At 37.4% G+C, this 18,988-nt stretch overlaps 1 protein-coding gene across 1 annotated transcript in view; it reads left to right on the plus strand.

The window, feature by feature from the left end:
• The window catches only part of ITSN2 (intersectin 2), an 87,241-nt gene that overhangs the window by 34,690 nt on the left and 33,563 nt on the right, over positions 1 to 18,988 (plus strand). Inside the window, exons 4-18 of the mRNA XM_074895539.1 lie at positions 1,799 to 1,862; positions 3,612 to 3,775; positions 5,109 to 5,306; positions 5,590 to 5,686; positions 7,314 to 7,456; positions 8,748 to 8,811; positions 10,639 to 10,776; positions 10,871 to 10,956; positions 11,933 to 12,195; positions 12,878 to 13,027; positions 13,256 to 13,396; positions 14,203 to 14,290; positions 14,879 to 15,018; positions 15,893 to 15,973; positions 17,929 to 18,065. Coding sequence (XP_074751640.1) covers positions 1,799 to 1,862; positions 3,612 to 3,775; positions 5,109 to 5,306; positions 5,590 to 5,686; positions 7,314 to 7,456; positions 8,748 to 8,811; positions 10,639 to 10,776; positions 10,871 to 10,956; positions 11,933 to 12,195; positions 12,878 to 13,027; positions 13,256 to 13,396; positions 14,203 to 14,290; positions 14,879 to 15,018; positions 15,893 to 15,973; positions 17,929 to 18,065 — 1,954 coding nt within the window. The remainder of the gene's footprint in view (positions 1 to 1,798; positions 1,863 to 3,611; positions 3,776 to 5,108; positions 5,307 to 5,589; positions 5,687 to 7,313; positions 7,457 to 8,747; positions 8,812 to 10,638; positions 10,777 to 10,870; positions 10,957 to 11,932; positions 12,196 to 12,877; positions 13,028 to 13,255; positions 13,397 to 14,202; positions 14,291 to 14,878; positions 15,019 to 15,892; positions 15,974 to 17,928; positions 18,066 to 18,988) is intronic.

Consider the following 18,988-nt stretch of genomic DNA (forward strand, 5'->3'; position numbering starts at 1 on the left):
TTTACTAAGGCCTTTGACACCATTTCTTCAGCATTCTCCTAGCAAAACTGGCTGCTCGTGGCTTGGATGGGCTCACGCTTTGCTGGGTAAAAAACTGGCAGATGGCCGGGCCCAAAGAGTTGTGGTGAATGGAGTTAAATCCAGTTGGCGGCCGGTCACGAGTGGTGTCCCCCAGGGCTCGGTGTTGGGGCCACTCCTGTTTAACATCTTTATTGATGATCTAGACGAGGGGATCGAGGGCACCCTCAGTCAGTTTGCAGATGACACCCAGTTGGGTGGGAGTGTTGATCTGCTCGAGGGCAGGGAGGCTCTGCAGAGAGACCTGGACAGGCTGGAGCCATGGGCTGAGCCCAACTGGGGGAGTTTCAATGAGGCCAAATGCCGGGGGCTGCCCTTGGGCCACAACAACCCCCAGCAGGGCTACAGGCCTGGGGAGGAGTGGCTGGAGAGCTGCCAGTCAGAGAGGGACCTGGGGGGGTGATTGAGAGCCGGCTGAACAGGAGCCAGCAGTGTGCCCAGGTGGCCAAGGTGGCCAATGGCATCCTGGCTTGTGTCAGCAATAGCGTGGCCAGCAGGGACAGGGAAGGGATCTTGTCCCTGTACTCGGCACTGGTGAGGCCGCCCCTCGATTCCTGTGTTCAGTTTTGGGCCCCTCACCCCAAAAAGGCCATTGAATGATTCGAGCATGTCCAGAGAAGGGCAACGGAGCTGGGGCAGGGTCTGGAGCACAGGTCTGCTGGGGAGCGGCTGAGGGAACTGGGGGGGTTTAGTCTGGAGAAGAGGAGGCTGAGGGGAGACCTCATGGCCTCTACAGCTCCCTGAAAGGAGGGTGCAGAGAGCTGGGGATGAGTCTTTTTAATCAAGTAACAAGCGACAGGACAAGAGGGAATGGCCTCAAGCTGCACCAGGGAAGGTTTAGACTGGCTATTAGGAAGCATTTCTTTCCAGAAGGGGTTGTTGGGCATTGGAATGGGCTGCCCAGGGAGGTGGTGGAGTCCCCATCCCTGGAGGGGTTGAAAGGTCGGGCTGACCCAGCGCTGAGGGATCTGGTGGAGTTGGGAACGGTCAGTGTGAGGTCAGTGGTTGGACTGGATGATCTTCGAGGTCTTTTCCAACTTAGATGATTCTGTGATTAATATAATGAAAGAAAGAGCTGAAGGAATAACAAAGTCTTAGCTTTAAGCATCTGTAATTTACTCACAGATAAGCATAAACACCGCTGTCTGTGGTTTATTACGACTTTGTTTAACAGCGCTATCAATACTACTTGATGTGGAGCTTGGTATGGAATTGCACAACAGTTCCCTTTCCATACCTGAAGGACTGAAATAGTGGATGTTCTCTGATGGAACAGAATATTATTTAGGACACTGTTTTTCCAGTTTTTCTGGAGAGGCAGTACTGGCTAAAGTTAGATTGGATGAAGAAGGAAAAAAATGGCATGCACTTCCTTTCCTGTAAAAGTAATTGGGTCAGGACTAAATTTTCAGTTATTTTTACTTCTTTAAATCTTGTATCTATGAAACGGTTGGCAGCTGTTGATTTGTGACCTTTTAAAACTTTTTATAGCTATTGGAAATCACTTCTCAGAGCAAAGATTCAGGATTACAGAATACATGGGTATCTCACAGTCACTGTTACCAGGGAAGGAGTTAGGTGGTACAAAATTTGGAAGCTTGGCATCTAGTGTGTTGGTTCCTTTTGAAATTCTGTTCTCACAAGAGAGTGCTGAGGTATTCTAAAAATCTATGTCTCTAGTATAAAAGTTTTATCTTTCTTTCTTTCTTGTTTATCATAGGTGACCAAGCACGTACCTTTTTTTTGCAATCAGGTCTACCAGCTTCAATTCTTGCTGAAATATGGTAAGGTATTTACTTTTTTTTTTTTTTTTAAAGATAGGAGATGCATAGCATTCAAGTACTATCTTTGTTATGTTGTGTTGTCTCAGACTTTCAGCAGTCGATAGGAATGTTGTCTGAATCAGTTTTAATTTTTCTAAATTTAGAGGAAGGATTGAGCCCATATGTGTACCAACACAATTAAAAAGCAATATTTACAATCATTATTATGATGTTAATTCAAATTAGTTCATATCGAACACAGCCTTTTTAAACTGTAGTAAGTGCTTGAAGCAAAAAGTGATGATAAATTTCAAGGCTTTTATAGAGGGAGGTGCTTTTTGGACTGCCACAAAGGTAACTCCTAAGTCTTGTCTTTATATTTTAAATACTAATACAGAAAACAAGGTAGAAAATAACACTTTAAATATAAACATGGAAAAAGAGTTAAGTAATGGGTTAATGAATTCCTGGAGATACCAAATTGAATGATGTTTGAAATACCAGTAACCACTAAAAAATGGGAGTAAGATTAAGTGTGGGAAAATTATACGTGACTAAACTGGGAGTGGAAAATGCATTGAAAGTAGAAGACAGGAAAAATATATAAAGACACAGAAAATGTTGGTAGGAGGTCAGTTATAATACACTGTTAGATACCAACCAATGCTGTAATACAGGAACTGGAAAAAGTGCCGCTCTTTGCTGCATATATGTGGTGGTTACACCTGCAACATTTTCTCCTTTGCAACTCAGTCTTCACCAGAATACTGTGTTCATTTTGGGGTACTTGGTTGTTATCAAGCTGTACACGTGCTAGAAGACATGGAGTGGAGGCTCACAATAATTAAGAACAACTCAGTTGTGAAAGAATATTAAAGAAACTCACTAAATGCAAAAATAGTTTCGTCTTCAGAGACTTAAAGTGCCTAGAAAAGAGTGTTAAGGAAATTTTTGTGTAGGGCCTTTGTGTTTGATACTGAATAATAACAGAATGAAAGGGAAAATGTAGCTTAATATTAAATCTGATTTGGTTTTCCCCTATTTTATTTACATTCCTGTGCCTGGCCCTCGCATGTTTAAGTATTAATAAGATTTTATATTTTCTGTCTGACCAGAAATTTTGTCTACCAGTGTATGCACTGTTGCATGTATTTCTTGTTTTATTTATTTGGAAAAGTGTCAAAGGCATTGTGGATATCAGGCTTAAAAAAAAGCACTGCTGTGAATTAATTTAGTTTTCATAGTGGTATATAGTGCCTTTAGCAGATTTTTGCATCTTCCCATTTCAGATTCTTGCATTAATTCCTTAAGTTACCAGACATTAATTTAAAGTAATTAGGCTGGCTAGTAGTATAGAAAGAAACATAGTAGAGGTGTATCTGTAGCAACAATCCACTGAGAGGAGACTACTGCTTTTCTGAGTATCTTCCTACTTTCTCAGGTGTTAAGCATTTAATATCCAGCAACTTTAAAACTGAAATCTGCAGAAGACTACCAAGTGTATTATACTTAATACAGCTAGACGAACATTATGTTTGGAAGTCCAGGTTGACCTTCAGTACCTGTAGATTGGCAAACCAGAAAAATTAAGATCTGAAAACTGCTGAGAGTTTGACTGTTGTAAAAAAATCTCCAAATGGTTGCAATAAGTTTGTTGGTTTATTGTACAAAAGCAGTCAATAAATTTGTTAGAAAAGCTTCTCATTAAGTGAAAGAGTTTACATTTCTTCCTTGGGAGTGTGTTAAATTTAAATTTATTTTATTTTTAAGGACACTATCAGACCTAAACAAGGATGGAAAAATGGATCAACAGGAGTTCTCTATAGCCATGAAACTCATCAAGCTGAAATTGCAAGGACAGCACTTGCCTGCAGTTCTCCCTCCTGTCATGAAACAAACTCCAGTATTTTCACCGCTAATGTCAGCTCGCTTTGGTATTTATGAATATATAATTACATAGTGTTCAGAGGTAAAAAAACAAAGTTAATTGCAACCAAATACAAGCATTAATCTTACCATGACAGTTGAGTGAGTCAGTAAAAAAACCCCAAGGATATTCTGATTTAGGAAATTCACAAAGTAATTTTCTTGACATTTTTGATAATTTCATTCTTTGAAGACATTTAATAATAAAGAAAAACCTTCTGTTGAGTTTTGACATGAGGTGCAAGAAGGCCATTCACATTTGCCATCTGACTTGTAGGCTGTCATCTTGTACTGAAGGTCTTTTTTTGTCTCCCTCCTACTCATTCCCCTATTTATACTTGGGGTTTTTAAAGTTAAACTTAGTGAAGGTCAAAGTTTTGGTAGAACACTTCTTTTAAATATTTTTTTCAGTATCAGTCAGATTGTCTATTTTGGTTATATGATCAATTGAGTATAATTATTTTTAACTTTTTATTAAATTAAATTTTATTATATTAACTTTTTTTTCTCTTCTGATGGCGTTTTGGGATTCAGTGCATGCCTGTTACTCTGTCCTTTCGTAGAACAAAATATACATGACTTCAGATGGATTACAAAATCAGTGCATAATTCTATGCTCAAATTAAATGTATGCATATATTAATTACATACATGATTTTAAATATCTGCCCATCGGTAAATCTTGTGTGTTGGTATACAAGTGCATGAATGTATAGGCAGCTGTGGTTGGCGTATGATTACTTCCTATTAACTTTCTATCACAGCATCTGCGTACTGTTGTCTTACACAAAATTCAGCCAGTAATTCAAGTGCCCTTATTTGCTTCAGGCAGCTGCCTTAAAGAAACCATTTGCTAGGCATGGTCCCTAAGTATGGACTTCTCGCCCATATAGATTCTTCCAAGGCTGGTGCTTGGAAGAGACTTAGTTGAGAAACAGTATCAGCTTTTCCCTGTCACAGATTGTCACAACTCTTGAGTTGCATTGTCATTTTCTCTCAGGGGCCAGACATGGAAAGGCTTGTTGAAGAACTAGTTATGGCTGCAATTACAGAAAACTAGATCTTACTCTTACGTGAAATGCTAGCTAAATCTACCTTGAGAATTAATTGTTTGTAAGGATCTTCTGTTCTTTTAATTCATGTTCTTCAGTATATTTTCCTCTGTGAGCTGTCTTGTCTAAACTTTAGAGAAAAAGTAAATATTATACACAAGCATCTGCTTTAGCTCATTGTATCTCTGGATGCAGGTTTCTTTGTGTAGTTTCTGCCTAGCATAATGGAGCCAATTTCTTGCTGGACCCTCTGCCATATTAAATCATGAATTGTTGGATTTTGCTCTAGGAATGGGTAGTATGCCAAATCTGTCCATGCCAACATCTATGTCTACGATCACACCATTAGCTCCCATGTCTCTGACCTCCATGACTTCCATCCCTCCTTTGGTTATCTCTGCTCCCCTGGTGCCTTCTGTCAGTACTTCCTCGTTGCCAAATGGAACATCCAGCATTCTGCAGCCTTTGTCCATACCTTTCTCTTCAAGTAAGTATAGTACAGTCCAGTACTCACTTTCAGAACTGTGAATCTTATTTTCTCTATTACTAATTTTAGACAGGAATGTTAATACTTGCATGTGACTTAAAAAATAAAAACCGGTATTTTTTCCAGAGTTTACATTTGTCAAGTTGTTCCTAACTGGTTAATCGTAACAACAAAGCACTGATTAGTTTTCCTTCTGTCAAAGTCTTGAGTGTTTATTACAAAGCATTACCTTCTACCAGGTTGCTTTACATTTTTGGTTTTGTTTTTCGTTTGTTTGTTTCAGCACTGCCTCACACTGGTTCTTTAGGTCCCATGGCAGGAGGGTTTGGTGGTACTAGTATACAGAAGGCACAGTCACTAATTGATTTGGGATCTAGCAGGTATGAAAGTTAAGTTGGTTATATCTTAAACTTGAGTATTATGCCTTCCAAAACTTATGTAGCATTTCTATTTTCAAAATATATTCATTAAAAATTAGTCGATTGAATATGACTTACGAAGTCTGAAAATAGATTGTTTTGATACGCACAATAAACAATATTTTCAGTAAATCTGACAAAACTATCCCAACTAAGTGAGGAGTTCAAATGAGAAAAAGTGTTGCCAAAAAGAAGGGAATGCACCTCATTAGTAAACAGAAGTAAAACTTACCAAGTGGATACAAAAGCAATGTTTATGGATTGATGTGCTCATTCATTATAGAGGACCTCATGTAATTAGCAGGCATGTAAGAACAGTATGTTATAAATATTTATGTGCAAATTTGTTTTATGAATAATAGAAGATTGGGAGTCTTTGTAATCAGCTTCTCTGTACCACTGATTTTAAAGCTTTGCCATAGACAAAGTGAGAGACTAGGCTTACCTATGCAATTGGTCATCCAGGGAACAGTCTCCGAAAAGACAGTCCAGAGGGCATCTCAGCCCCAGCTCAGTTCCAGAAAGTGACTGAGAAATGCTTGCACCTCTCTACTGCTAATACAAGACATCTAGGATGAACACATGCCTAACTTTGGGCTCCTTCTACAGACACCTGATGTTAGCAGATGTTCAATAAGATGATTGTAGGCGTGGTGTGTGCCTGTATTTTTTTTTTTTTTTTTTAACTGGAAAGCATTCTTTTGCTGCTGTTCCAGCATTGCAAAGTAGCTATTCATCACTGTTACTGTTGACAGCATTTTCACCATAATGTCATCTAATTCCATGCAAAGAAAGTGTATCCAACATCATGCCCGAAAGGCTTTGTTTATATCAATGTTCTTTACTTTGTTGCCTCTGATAACACTGCAGATACTTTTTTATTTGACAGAGTAGGGCATTACCTTAAACAAGGTGGGCTGGATGCACCTGGTTTTGTCTGTTCTTCAAAGATGAGATACTGTGAAAATGCTGGGACTTGCAGGTAGAAGTTTTATAGGTATAACTAAACACTCCATCAAGTGCTATTCTGCAGAAACAGTGAACTGGAAAAACTCCATTCAGCCTGTCATTGTCACTAATAAAAAGAGTAGGTAGAGGTGGAACATAATGGCTTTAGCAGCTTTGGAAGCTGGTTTTGGTTGTGAGTTTGTAATTTTTATTTTATGCTCGTGGTTATTCGTTTGCATACATCTTAAAGTTACTTAGACATCCACCCAGTGCTTCACAGCCCTTGTAAACATTCTTGTGAAAGTGGAGATGTTTTCCTGTGGTTTCCTGTAGCAGTATTTTGCAGTGGTGGACCGATTAATTATGTGGCATAAGTGCATGTGATACCAAGGGAACAATATCTTGAATTCAAGATTTAGTTTTTAGATATGTGTCCCTACTTTCACAGTAAAATTCCATATTAACAATGAAAATATTTATAGCAAATTAGCAGAGGCAAAACTTTGTGGAAGTTGTTTCATGTTGCCAGCAAATGTTACGTATCTTCTGTTCCAATGCCTGTTTATTAAACCAAGTGACTTAGAGTTTTCTTTCTTTTTTGTTTTTATTTATTTATTTATATTTTTTTATTGTATTACAGTTCAAATTCTTCCTCTAGTGCTTCACTAGTTGGGAATTCACCAAAGATTGCATCCTCAGACTGGGCAGTTCCTCAGGCCTCCAGATTAAAATACAGACAGAAATTTAACAGTCTTGATAAAAGTATGAGTGGATATTTATCAGGTGAGTATGGCATTTGATATGGAGGGGGAGAACCAGCAGTGTTTTCTGCCTCTGGAATGTTGCAGGCTGAGGGATGGAATCCCAGCTTGGGATTTGACTGCCCTATGAAATAAAAGCTGAAATTGTTGACATTCAGGTTTATGCAGGAGAGGGTGGTTTTCAGCTATTGGTTCTAGTCAGCCAAGAAACAGAAATAGCCATCAGTTGATTGGCTTGGGCTCTGTGTTTAGACCTGGAGGGGTCTGAGGAGATAGCAGTCTCCCCAGGTAGACTGGGGAAGCTACAGCAGCAGTTGAGGGCAAGATAAGAGTGGTGGTGGTGGTATCTAACTAGAAGAACCTGAGAACCATAAGGCTGGGGAAGATAGCTCCATAAAGTCAGCAGTCATAGACTCTAAGGACTTTGTAAAATGAGGGACATCTCATCATTTTTCTGCCATGTGCTGCTATGCATATGTCTTAGTAATTGCTTAGATATTTGGGCTTTATCTTTTCAAAGAAAGCAGTTTGCGAAAGACACTGCAGTACTGCACCTGTTGATTGGAATTTTTCAAAAGGAATTGAAGGGAGTAATTCCTTGTTGACTCTTAGTGACATTTGTGCTGTGCAACAGCATTATGGTGGTTTCAAAAGACTTCACACAAAGTTAATAAGAGTGGAGTTTTATGAAAGTTCTTATAAAACTGGATTACTCACTGTAACACAGTGAGCAGAAGGCTGGCCAAACAGATGATATAAAGTCAACGCTTATGTCTGTAGTTGATTATATTTCCCATTTTGAATAAGCACTTATCAAGCCTCTGCCTCAGCTTCATAGCCCACAAAAAAGGAGGACAATTCTCTCTTTCAAGAAAGGAGCTCAGTGCTTTTTATCTTCTTCAGCAGATTTTATGCTGAAGGTTTCATCAACCTGCCTAGAAAGGTATATTTCTGTGTTATCAAAAGGAAATCTGACAGCTTTCCAGCATGCTAGTTCAAGCTTTAGTGTAGACAGTCAGCTGTGCTTTTGTAACATCTGTGAGGATTACCATAAATACCCCTTTTTCATGTCAGTTTTTCTGTTAGGTGCTCTGAATGAAAAAAAGTGTGTGAGAATACTTACATCTTCATTGTGTCCAGGTTGTAATGCCTGTTGTTAAGCCTGGAAGTAAAGCCAACTGTCAGCCACTGATGAAAATGGATTAGATTGATATTAAAAATAAACATGCCCTAGTTCATGACTCATTTTTTTGCTACATGTGAATCTTTGTTCAAATAATTTATTTTTATTTATCTTTTGCACTTTCACTAAGGATTTCAAGCAAGGAATGCCCTTCTGCAATCAAACCTTTCACAGACTCAGCTGGCTACTATTTGGTAAGTTTAGTTACTGATTATGAGTTCAGTGCATTTGTGGTGTTAATAGAGGAAACATTGTCTTTAACAAGAAATTATGAAGGGACACCATAGATCTACAATCATAAACTGAAACTAAGCTACTTCTTAAACTAGTTTGTTCATTAGTACATTTTCAAAAGACACTTTGTAATATAATTAATTCTTTTCACTCTTTGTTTAAGTCCATATAATAGTACAGGTATTCATTTCAGTTTCCAATTCAGTGATGCGCTAGTTTAGATGAGACAAGGGTTTGTTAATTTTAAAATTAGAATTCTGAAATCAAGCTTGTTAGTTTTAAAATATGGAGAAATATTAAAAATGAAGTAACCCTTTAGATTTTTAGAATTTACTGCAGTTCCAGTAAAGATGTCTGTGTTTACATATTTGTTAAGACTTGCCTTTACTGTGGTGATGGAAATGGTTACAGTTGTCTGAAGTCTTGAATAATCTGCCCTGCTAGATATGGGAGTTTGGATTACGCCTTCAGACATAACTTGAATGTTATACATAAAATGTACTGGCCCAGCAGAATTCACAATAGCTTGGTGCTTTCCATCCCTTTCTGAGTTCCCTTTCTTCTTCATCTTTATCCCAGGGCAGTCATTTGACTGTCTCTAGTAGCAGCAAGCTGAAACATTCCTTATATTTGTTCAACTTGCTTGGTTTCTTGCCTTGAAGGTAAAAAAGAGAGTGTTGGGTTGTAGTCCTCCACTCTGGAGTATGGGGAAAAAGCATTATATAAAATTACTGGCTGTTTTCCTCCTGGGTGCCGAGCCTGAAGATAACAGTAGCCAATGCAAGGAGGTCTGTGTACCCCTGTAGAGGATTAACAACTCAAGTTTCAGTTTTGAAGGAGGTCTGTGTACCCTTGTAGGGGATTAACAGCCTCAGTTTAGTTTTGCCCAAAGTAAGGAATTACCAGTATTTCTACTGGGGTACTGTGTTCATAGTAATTACTGTAATAATGGTACTGTTATGTGTGAATAGTGCTGGTCTGTAAACATAATAAAAATCTTGTTTCATCATCTCCTGCTTTTGTTTTTCACTGTGGGGTGTGTGTGTGTTTGATCGTGTTTTTTGGTGGTGTTGTTTCCATTTTAGTAGGGTTTTTTAACAAGCAGTTATTTTATTAAGCATTTTACTTAAGCGCAGTCTAAGGACACAGTCCTGTAATTGTATCTACATAGATAGTTTTTTGAGAAAGGTTCCTGCTTTCTTGCCTGCATCTCTGGAAACATTTCACTGGTTTCCCACTCACCCCTCCTCACCCGCCCCAGTTGTGTAGGAAGCATTTTGTAGGCTAATGATATGATTGTGTGCTTTGCCTTCTCCTTAGAGGGAGTAGGTGATCCTTTTCCTAGGTACTCTGGGGCAGCTCATGTCTTCCCTGCACTGTCAGGGAGACACAGGGGAAAAAATGTTCCTGTTGTAGAATTTGATGTAATTTTATACAGTATTTTCTTTTGTTTTTTAAAAAAAAACCTTTGAAAAATTGGTTTCTAGCATTTTGAACTGGTTACGAGCAGTCCTGGATTCTATTCCCAGCTCTTCTCTTGGAGATGCAATAAATCAGAGAGATCTTAACTTTTCCTATCCTTTTTGCTGTATTTTATGAAAACATCTGAATAGCAGTACATTATTAAACAAAACCATATCTCCCTTCATCAGCTATTCATGTTAATAATAGTAATTATTTTTACCAGACATTTCACAGGAATTCTCTATTATTTTACAGTGAATTGTTTCATTGGTGAGTGATTGTGATGTTTGGTTTTAATTCTTATTGCTGTTAACACTGTGCAGGTCTTTAGCTGATATTGATGGAGATGGACAGCTGAAAGCTGATGAGTTTGTGTTAGCCATGCACCTAACTGATATGGCCAAAGCCGGACAACCTCTGCCACTAACTCTGCCTCTTGAACTGGTACCACCTTCTTTCAGGTATATCACTGAGAGCAGTGAAACATAACCTATTTTCAAAAAAAATTAATGTGTTATTTCCCTAACAATGGTACAAGTTTTTTTTTCTCTCCAGGAGTGGAAAATATACTGAAAATATAAATGGAACTCTACCATCTTATCAGCCTGTGCAAGAGGAGGAGCCACAGAAAAAACAGCCAGGTAAAATAGGGTTCACATTCTTAATGTATAGTGCTGTGTTTGAAGGGCAGTGAAACCTTTAGAAAGTGGAAGACTTCATCAAATCTCTCGGGAGCTTCATTTCAGGAGCTAGATTCCTTTTAACTTGGATGGTAGGAAGGTTGTTAAGTGGATGTGGTCAGCCTATTACATCTAATAGAATTGAGAAGGCAGAAATAGGAGCTATTTTTAGTTCTAGGAAAGGAAAAGTGTGCTGATTAATAATGTATTTTGGAAAAGAAATTCTTCATGGCCAAATACTGCCATGCCGTTGTAAATTTTTTTTCAGTTGAAAGTTCCTGGCATTACTTTGTTCTGGACATTTTGAAAGCAATTGTTTCCAGGGTAGCTTTATTCTCTGTAAACTAGCTGCAGTTTGCACATAACATAGATTCTACTATTGACTCCCTGATGCTACCAGCAAAGGTCTCTTACATGCACGCTGCAAGACATGACTTGCCTCTTGGAAGGGTGGTTGCTGGGAGCCCAAACCATACTTTTGTGTCTCTTTTTATTCTATACTTCAGTAATTGAAGTTTTTTTCCTGTTTTGTTTTCTGCTGTTTTTAACTTCAGGAGCTCTCACAGGGAACACCCTTCAAAATTAAGCTCTTTCTCTGTGTTAATGTTTCTTGTGTGGTAGAAAAACTTTCTAACAGAAGATAGTCTCCTAGCTTATAAAAATGCTTATTTTATGTTTCCTATAAAATTAGAGTAATTTTTGTGGATGGTTTTAAACTACAGCTTTTTTTTTCAGTTGGAATAGACTTAGGAAAATATAAAGGTATTTTTGAAAAGAAAAATAATACTTCAGCAAATGCAAGATGCTTATATCATCCATGACCCAACAACCCAAGCTTGCCAAAAAGAAAGTATCTATCTTTAGTGGCATAACTGAGATACTTGTTTGAGAGCAGTGTTTTGCACAGGACAGAAATAACTACCTTTCCTTATTTTAGTGACATTTGAAGACAAAAGGAAAGCCAACTATGAGAGGGGAAATATGGAGCTGGAAAAACGCCGTCAGGTGCTGTTGGAGCAGCAGCAGAGAGAGGCTGAACGTAAAGCTCAGAAAGAAAGAGAAGAACAAGAACGAAGAGAGAGGGAACGTCAGGAGCAGGAACGGAAGAAACAACTTGAAATGGAAAGGCAGCTGGAGAGACAACGAGAGTTGGAAAGACAAAGGGAAGAAGAAAGGAGAAAAGAAATAGAAAGGCGGGAGGTTGTTTTCTTGAAATTATTTTTTAATGTTTTAAGTAATATGTACATGCATACAGTATCCACTTGAGAGAGCATTCAGGATTTGAGTGCTGGCTTTGGTTCTGTCTCCTCACATGGCCATTGGCAGAGAGATTGTAATTTCTGTCTGAAAACATTGTGTCTGTTATAAATTAATCAAGTGTTGGTATAGGCTGAAGATTTTCAGATACTTCATAGGTCAGAAGAGATTTTCTTGGACAGATTTTTTGAATTTATGCAAAAATCTCTGTCAGACAAGACTGTACTGCATTCATAATTGATAATATTTTGACAATTGAACTTGAAACAAATTTGCTTCTACTTGGTGTTTCAGCGCATGCATAAGTCTTGCATATTTTATGTAGTTCTAGGAAATACGCAGAAGGCGGTTATGAGTAATATCTGTCAATGTGCTCATTTATGGGCAGTATTCCGAGCTAAACAGACTTTTTCTCTGAATTATGTAGCTTTTTTTCATCCAGAGTTAAGAGCATGGCATGAAGAATCTTATAGGATCACTTCCTCCATTCTTTGATTCTGAAGTATATGAGTACTTTTTACAAAAGAAAATGTGTTGCTGTTAGAAATAGAGTACATTATATTAAATCGTGGTCTCTGAGTTATATGTCTCCATTGTAATTTAAGGTAATGTAACTTTTCTGCAGGCAGCAAAGCAAGAACTTGAGCGCCAGCGACGATTGGAATGGGAGAGAATTCGTCGCCAAGAACTTCTTAATCAACGTAACAGGGAACAAGAAGAAATTGTCAAGTTGACCTCTAAAAAGAAGAGCCTTAATCTTGAATTAGAAGCCCTGGTGAGACAAAGTTCACTACACATCTTGAAATACAATATTTTAAAGTATACAAATCTTGGAATCTACATTAATGGCCCACTAGGAGTTTCACTCTGTTTTGGATGAGGAATCTAAAGCACATCTTTTGCGTTGTTTTAAAGAATTGATCGTAAACCAGTCTGCACACAGATTTAGTAGACAAGCAATTTTTGTTGTATGTGGGATCATTTGTCTTTGCTTTCTTTCTAGACGGACAAACATCAGCAAATCTCAGGCAGATTGCAAGATATTCGAAGCAAAAAACAAATTCGAAAAACTGAACTGGAGGCTTTAGATAAGAAATACGACCAAGGAATAATGGAAGTCAAGCAACTACAACAACAGCTTCAGGTATATAACTTTTTGGTTAGCTTGTAGTTTTCCTCTGCTTCCTGTTCTGTGTTTCTGTAATGCTGTTGATAATGCGTCCCATAGGGAGGAATAGCTTATAGTGGAGAGGGGAAATCGGCAAGGCCGTCAGCATTGTAGAGTGGTTTGGTTTTATTAGTGTTAAAGAAATGATTACATGTACAGCTTGTTAGCTGATAGTTAAATGAGGATAGTTGTCAAAACCTCAGCTGTTTTGTTGTGAACAAGTAATAGTGACTTCTCTTTAATTATGAATTCTTTTATGACTCCAGACTCAAATTTTTATGAGGAATGTTTTCGTATATGCAGAGCGAGTTGGTCTTTGGGCTGAATTACCTTGCTGCTCTTTTTTTCTTTTTTTCTCTCTTTGAATAGCAAAACATGCATTTTTTCAACTCACTTGACGAGCATAAATCATCCTCTACTGTATTTTTATGTAATGCTCTTGCATGTCAGGGTAACTTCTCATGTTCCTGTGTGTCACAGAGTTACTGTTTTATGTTAGGCTTGGGGCAGTCAACTTAAATGTGCTCATGATATTATTTACACTTTTAGCATGTCTGCTATTTTTTTTTCCAGCTGTGTTAATGTTTTCTGGGTCAAAAAACATTAAATTTTAATAGTATTTATGTTGAGAGTATAGAAGTAATTTTTTCCTCTACTCCATAATGATAACTTACATCCACATTTCATTAACATGAGTTGAAGTTACATATGAAAATTCACCCATTTTTACTTACTGATTTATAAACAATGCTAAAAATTTATGTTCTCTTCAATATCTGCAGGACTATCAGAATAAACTAATTTATTTAGTTCCTGAAAAGCAATTGTTAAGTGAAAGAATAAAAAACGCTCAACTTGAAAACACTCAGAGTAAGTACTTGCAAATGTTCTTCTGTTTGCTTTGCTAGCTTTTCATCACTTGTAAAAAAAGGCTAAAGAATGCAGAGGTGTTAATAGCACCTTCACTTTTATATCTTTTCTGTTAATGCCATCTTGGCATTGTTTCATCTGCATTTCATTATTTCATTCATGTTCTAAATAAGGGGCTAAACCCACATTTTTGTGAGAAAGCACAGATTTTGTTTGAAACTTTATACAGACTATACAGCCCACAGATAATGTTATACCTTGTCTTTTTTTGGTAGTGTAAACTCAGCAGAGTTCATTTATGTAAAATTTACACTGATCTTTACATCAAATCATATTAGAAGTCTATCTAGAGAAGTTTGCTATGAATTGTTCTGATATTAAAAAAAACAATTTGTAAATTATTCTGTATGTATTACATGTAATGCCTGTGTATCAGGTGTTGGGACCACTTGGTGTTGTATATGAATAGAAAGGTAAATCAAGGAATTTTTGAGGAAAGCAGTTGGGACTCTGTGTGTATTCGGAAAAGAATAAAATAATTAGAGAAAAGAGAAATCCTTGTAAAATTGCTTGTCTTTCCTCATGCAGGTACAGGAATCGGTTCAATTCACAAAAAGTCCCTAGAAAAGGAAGAATTATGCCAAAGACTTAAGGAACAACTAGATGCCCTTGAGAAAGAAACTGCTTCTAAACTTGCCGAAATGGATGCATTTAACAGTCAGCTTAAGGTACATCTGTTCTCTAAATACTTAGTTTTACACTGGTAAGCAGTATCTTTGTTTCTTCATGCAGTCATAAAGATTAGTGACACTTCTACCAGGCTCCCAAAAAGCTTTTCCCAACTTTCAGTGTCAAATAAGAACTAGAAAAGTCTTGGAGTAAATAGTGCAATAAAAATGCATTTAAAACTATTGCTAATGTACTAAAATATGAACCTCTTGCTAATCATTGCTTTGCATGAACCAACTGTTGCTCACTCTCAACTTTTGCCTTCTAGAATTCATTTTGATTTAGAATTAAAGTTTTTCAGGCCTTTGCAAATTCTGTTCTTACAGTACTGAGGTTCTGTTGGCTACTATTTTTGAATTGTGGACTGAAAATTTAGCTTTTATGGAAAGAAATACAGGATTTCATAGTACATTGTACAGGATCTGGTAGCAGACTTAGGTATTGTGCTGAAGGCAAGCACAGGTCACTTACTTGTGTAGAAGTTAAGGAATATTGACCACTGACCCTGAAGGTGTTTTTGTTTCAGAGGCAACTCTTCACTTGCCTAAAAACGCATGCAGCTCTCAGGCAGAGTAACATGCATCCACTTAACTTCATTTAGCAGTTTATTCCTCATGGCACTGAGGTGAACTTTGTTCTTATGTAATGGCTTTACGCTGGGCCGGCATGAGAGCTCTGCAGTCTGAATAAAAAGTTTAAGGAGTTTCTTTTCTTTTTAAAAAATGGCTATATACAACATGCATTTTTAGTTACTTGTTTCTTGCATGGCTTGCTGTGTTCAGTGGCTGAATCCACCATTTACTCTTCCCTAAAATATGTTTTTCAAAATACAGTGCAAAGATTAATTGGCTTTTTATCTGCCTTATCTTACAGTGTGAGAATATGGATGATTCTGTTCTTCAGTGCCTTTTGTCTCTGCTAAGCTGTCTCAACAACCTCTTCCTCTTACTTAAGGTTATTTTCTAATCTTTAGCTCTTTTGGTTTTTAATTATTTCGCAATTTTTCTCTGCTTACCCTTTCTGTTTGGTTGTATTAAATACATTTTCCTAAAACAAAATCAATAGTCTCTTTTTCTTTCTGCTAGCTTTTACATCCTCTAAAGACTTAAAATTTTCTTACCTGCTTAGAAATGCAAACTGTAAAATACTGATAGCCATTTTATTTTTTATTAAACTATGTTCAGTAAGTTGTTTTACCCAGATATTTTTCCTTTTAGTTAAGGTAACATCAACCAAAAAAATACTGGGTTAGATGGAAACAGTGTCTTCCACTTTTCCTTCTGTTGTTCTCTACCTATATCCATACATCTTTAAGCTGTAAGTCAGGTTATATGAATTCTCTTCCAAGTTTAAAGTCTAGAAATAACATCAATATCCAGAATATGACATATGACATGGCAAATGCAATGATATTAAACCTCCAGATTAACCCAGTACTAAAACCTACTTGCTGTCTTTCCTCAACAGTGCTTTTGTCTGCTGGGGTCAGAAATCTGACTTTGAGAATAATTTGAGGGGAAAAAAAGTCAGAATTACTTAACTGACCTTTCCATTTTGTATAAGGGTTATTCTGTCCTTAAATCAAATATGTGAGAGTTTTTATAATTCAAGTTTGTTTCTACAGGGATCCTCAATTTTTATGCAAAATAAGAAGAAAAGGTATTCTCAGCTGTGAAATATGTTTAGGGGAAAATACTAGTCAGTTGTTGGTTTAGCTTGTTGCTACAGAGACTTTCACTGATGTAGAAATCTTGTTATCTTGCCCTTTTCATGTAAATTGCACAGTATCTTTTAGGCAACATGATTATTGGTAGAGGTGCATATTGTAGTGGGAATAGATCATTCTTAATTGCTTTATTTGCATTTATGAGATCAGATATGGAAAGTCAGGGTATACCTGTTGCATTGCTCAGTCTGTATCAATAGAATTCTTAAGAAATAATAATGTAGCATCTTACAGGTGTTCTATAACACAGTGAAGTACAATCTGAAGTAATTCTATTGTTGATTTTTTTTTCTTCTGTAAATTTCATTATCCCAAAGATTCATGCTGATTTTCTGCTGTAGCAAAATTTGTTATCAGAGCGAGGTGGAATAGGAATTGAAGGATGAAAGAAAAAAGAGTGAAATTGTGAAGTTTACACAGAATCACAGAATTGTCTAGGTTGGAAAAGACCTTGAAGATCCTCCAGTCCAACCATTAACCTCACACTGACCGTTCCCAACTCCACCAGATCCCTCAGCGCTGGGTCAGCCCGACTCTTCAACCCCTCCAGGGATGGGGACTCCACCACCTCCCTGGGCAGCCCATTCCAACGCCCAACAACCCCTTCTGGAAACAAAATTACAAATATAGGAAAACTACAGTCTGAGTGTCTTTAGGCTATGGCTTCCCACAGTGATAACCTTACTGATATTTTCATGAAGTTTTTCTGATTTCAACAGAATGGGTCTAATCATTCAGATGGCGAAGAAAAGGTGAACACCCTACTAAAGGGATGCATTCTCAGGTTTATGGTATTCTGTTGGCTTTCAGTTGAAGTCTGCCTCCTCAGCAAATGCATCTTGCAGTTATTTAAAACATGCCTGATTGCCTTGCGTGTCCTTAGATAATGTTGTGTTTGAACACTGAGTTTTATATCTTCCCTTCTCTGTTGTATTTGCCATTTCCACAGGTGTATGACTCTTTGAAAGCCTAAGTTATGTCAAAGGCTTTGCAAACCTCCTCACTGCTTTGATACTTCTGTTTATTTGACTTTCTTTACAGTGACCTCCAAGGACTATTAATAACTTAATATTCCTTTGTCTATTCGTATTAAAACGTGGTTTACAAAGTGTTAAAATGCCTGGATACTTTTCTCTAAAGATTGGCTTTCCTTTTGATGTACTTCATTGTCTTTCCTCTTTAGGACCTGAGAGAAAGTTACAGTACACAGCAGTTAGCCTTGGAGCAGCTCCACAGGATCAAACAGGACAAAATAAGAGAGGTAGAAAAAAGAAGAGCTGAACTTGCACAGAAAAAGCGACTGGAAGATGAGGCTGCAAGGTACCATGTCTGAATGTACCAGCATTTCAGTTTAAAGCAAAAGAATGCTGTGGTGACTTGTAAGACACTAACTGTAATAAACAGGAGGTCTAATCAATAACAATACATTCTAGTGAGTTGCCTTAGAGTAAGCATTTTATATGGAGTACCATGACATAAGATGGTTTGAATTTCCTCTTTCCAATCTGTTTTTATCTTCTTTCAAAAAAAGACAACTTATAATTCAGATAAACCAAGTAGTCACTTTTGCTGATAAGATTTCTAGGTCCTTTAACAGATAATCCTCACACTTAAAATTCCTTATATTTTCTGCCTTGTTTTGCTGGCCTTCAAAAGATCTGACCTGTTCCCTTAAAAGCATTTCTTACTATGAGCAGGTACTATTTTTTTGTCGTGTGCATCCATACAGTTGTGAGATTGATACTTAAGACAATAGGAAGGGCATTGACTGCTTAGTTCCTGTGTTAATCTTGAAAGCTGGATGAGTGAACAAATTTTGAGTTTTAAATTCAGTTCCTTTTTCAGGAAGACAATGAGAAAATTCAGATATGTGCCAGAGAGGATCATCCCTTCAAGTATATGGTCCCAGTTTTGCTCAGCCCAGACTTGTATCAATCACCTCTTACTTCTACTGTTCTCAGCTTTTCATTTCTCATGATCTTGTTCCCAATTCATTTTATTTAATTTTGTTCCACTGATTAAGAAACCAAATTTTCTAGGGTTTGATGCTGGCTGTCTTAATATGCCACTCTGGTTTTCCTCTCTCCAGACCTAATGCTATCAGCTGCCTATTTTGTGCTTAGCAGCCCTGGATTAAACAGTGCCAGAGAGAGGATGGATTGGCACTCTGGATGGCTAGTCCTCAGCTCTGGAGTTTCTTTGGTGTACTACTTCTGACTTCTCATTCAGAGAATAGTTGTGGT

Source organism: Athene noctua, chromosome 1 (assembly GCF_965140245.1).
Source record: "Athene noctua chromosome 1, bAthNoc1.hap1.1, whole genome shotgun sequence".
Taxonomy (NCBI): domain Eukaryota; kingdom Metazoa; phylum Chordata; class Aves; order Strigiformes; family Strigidae; genus Athene; species Athene noctua.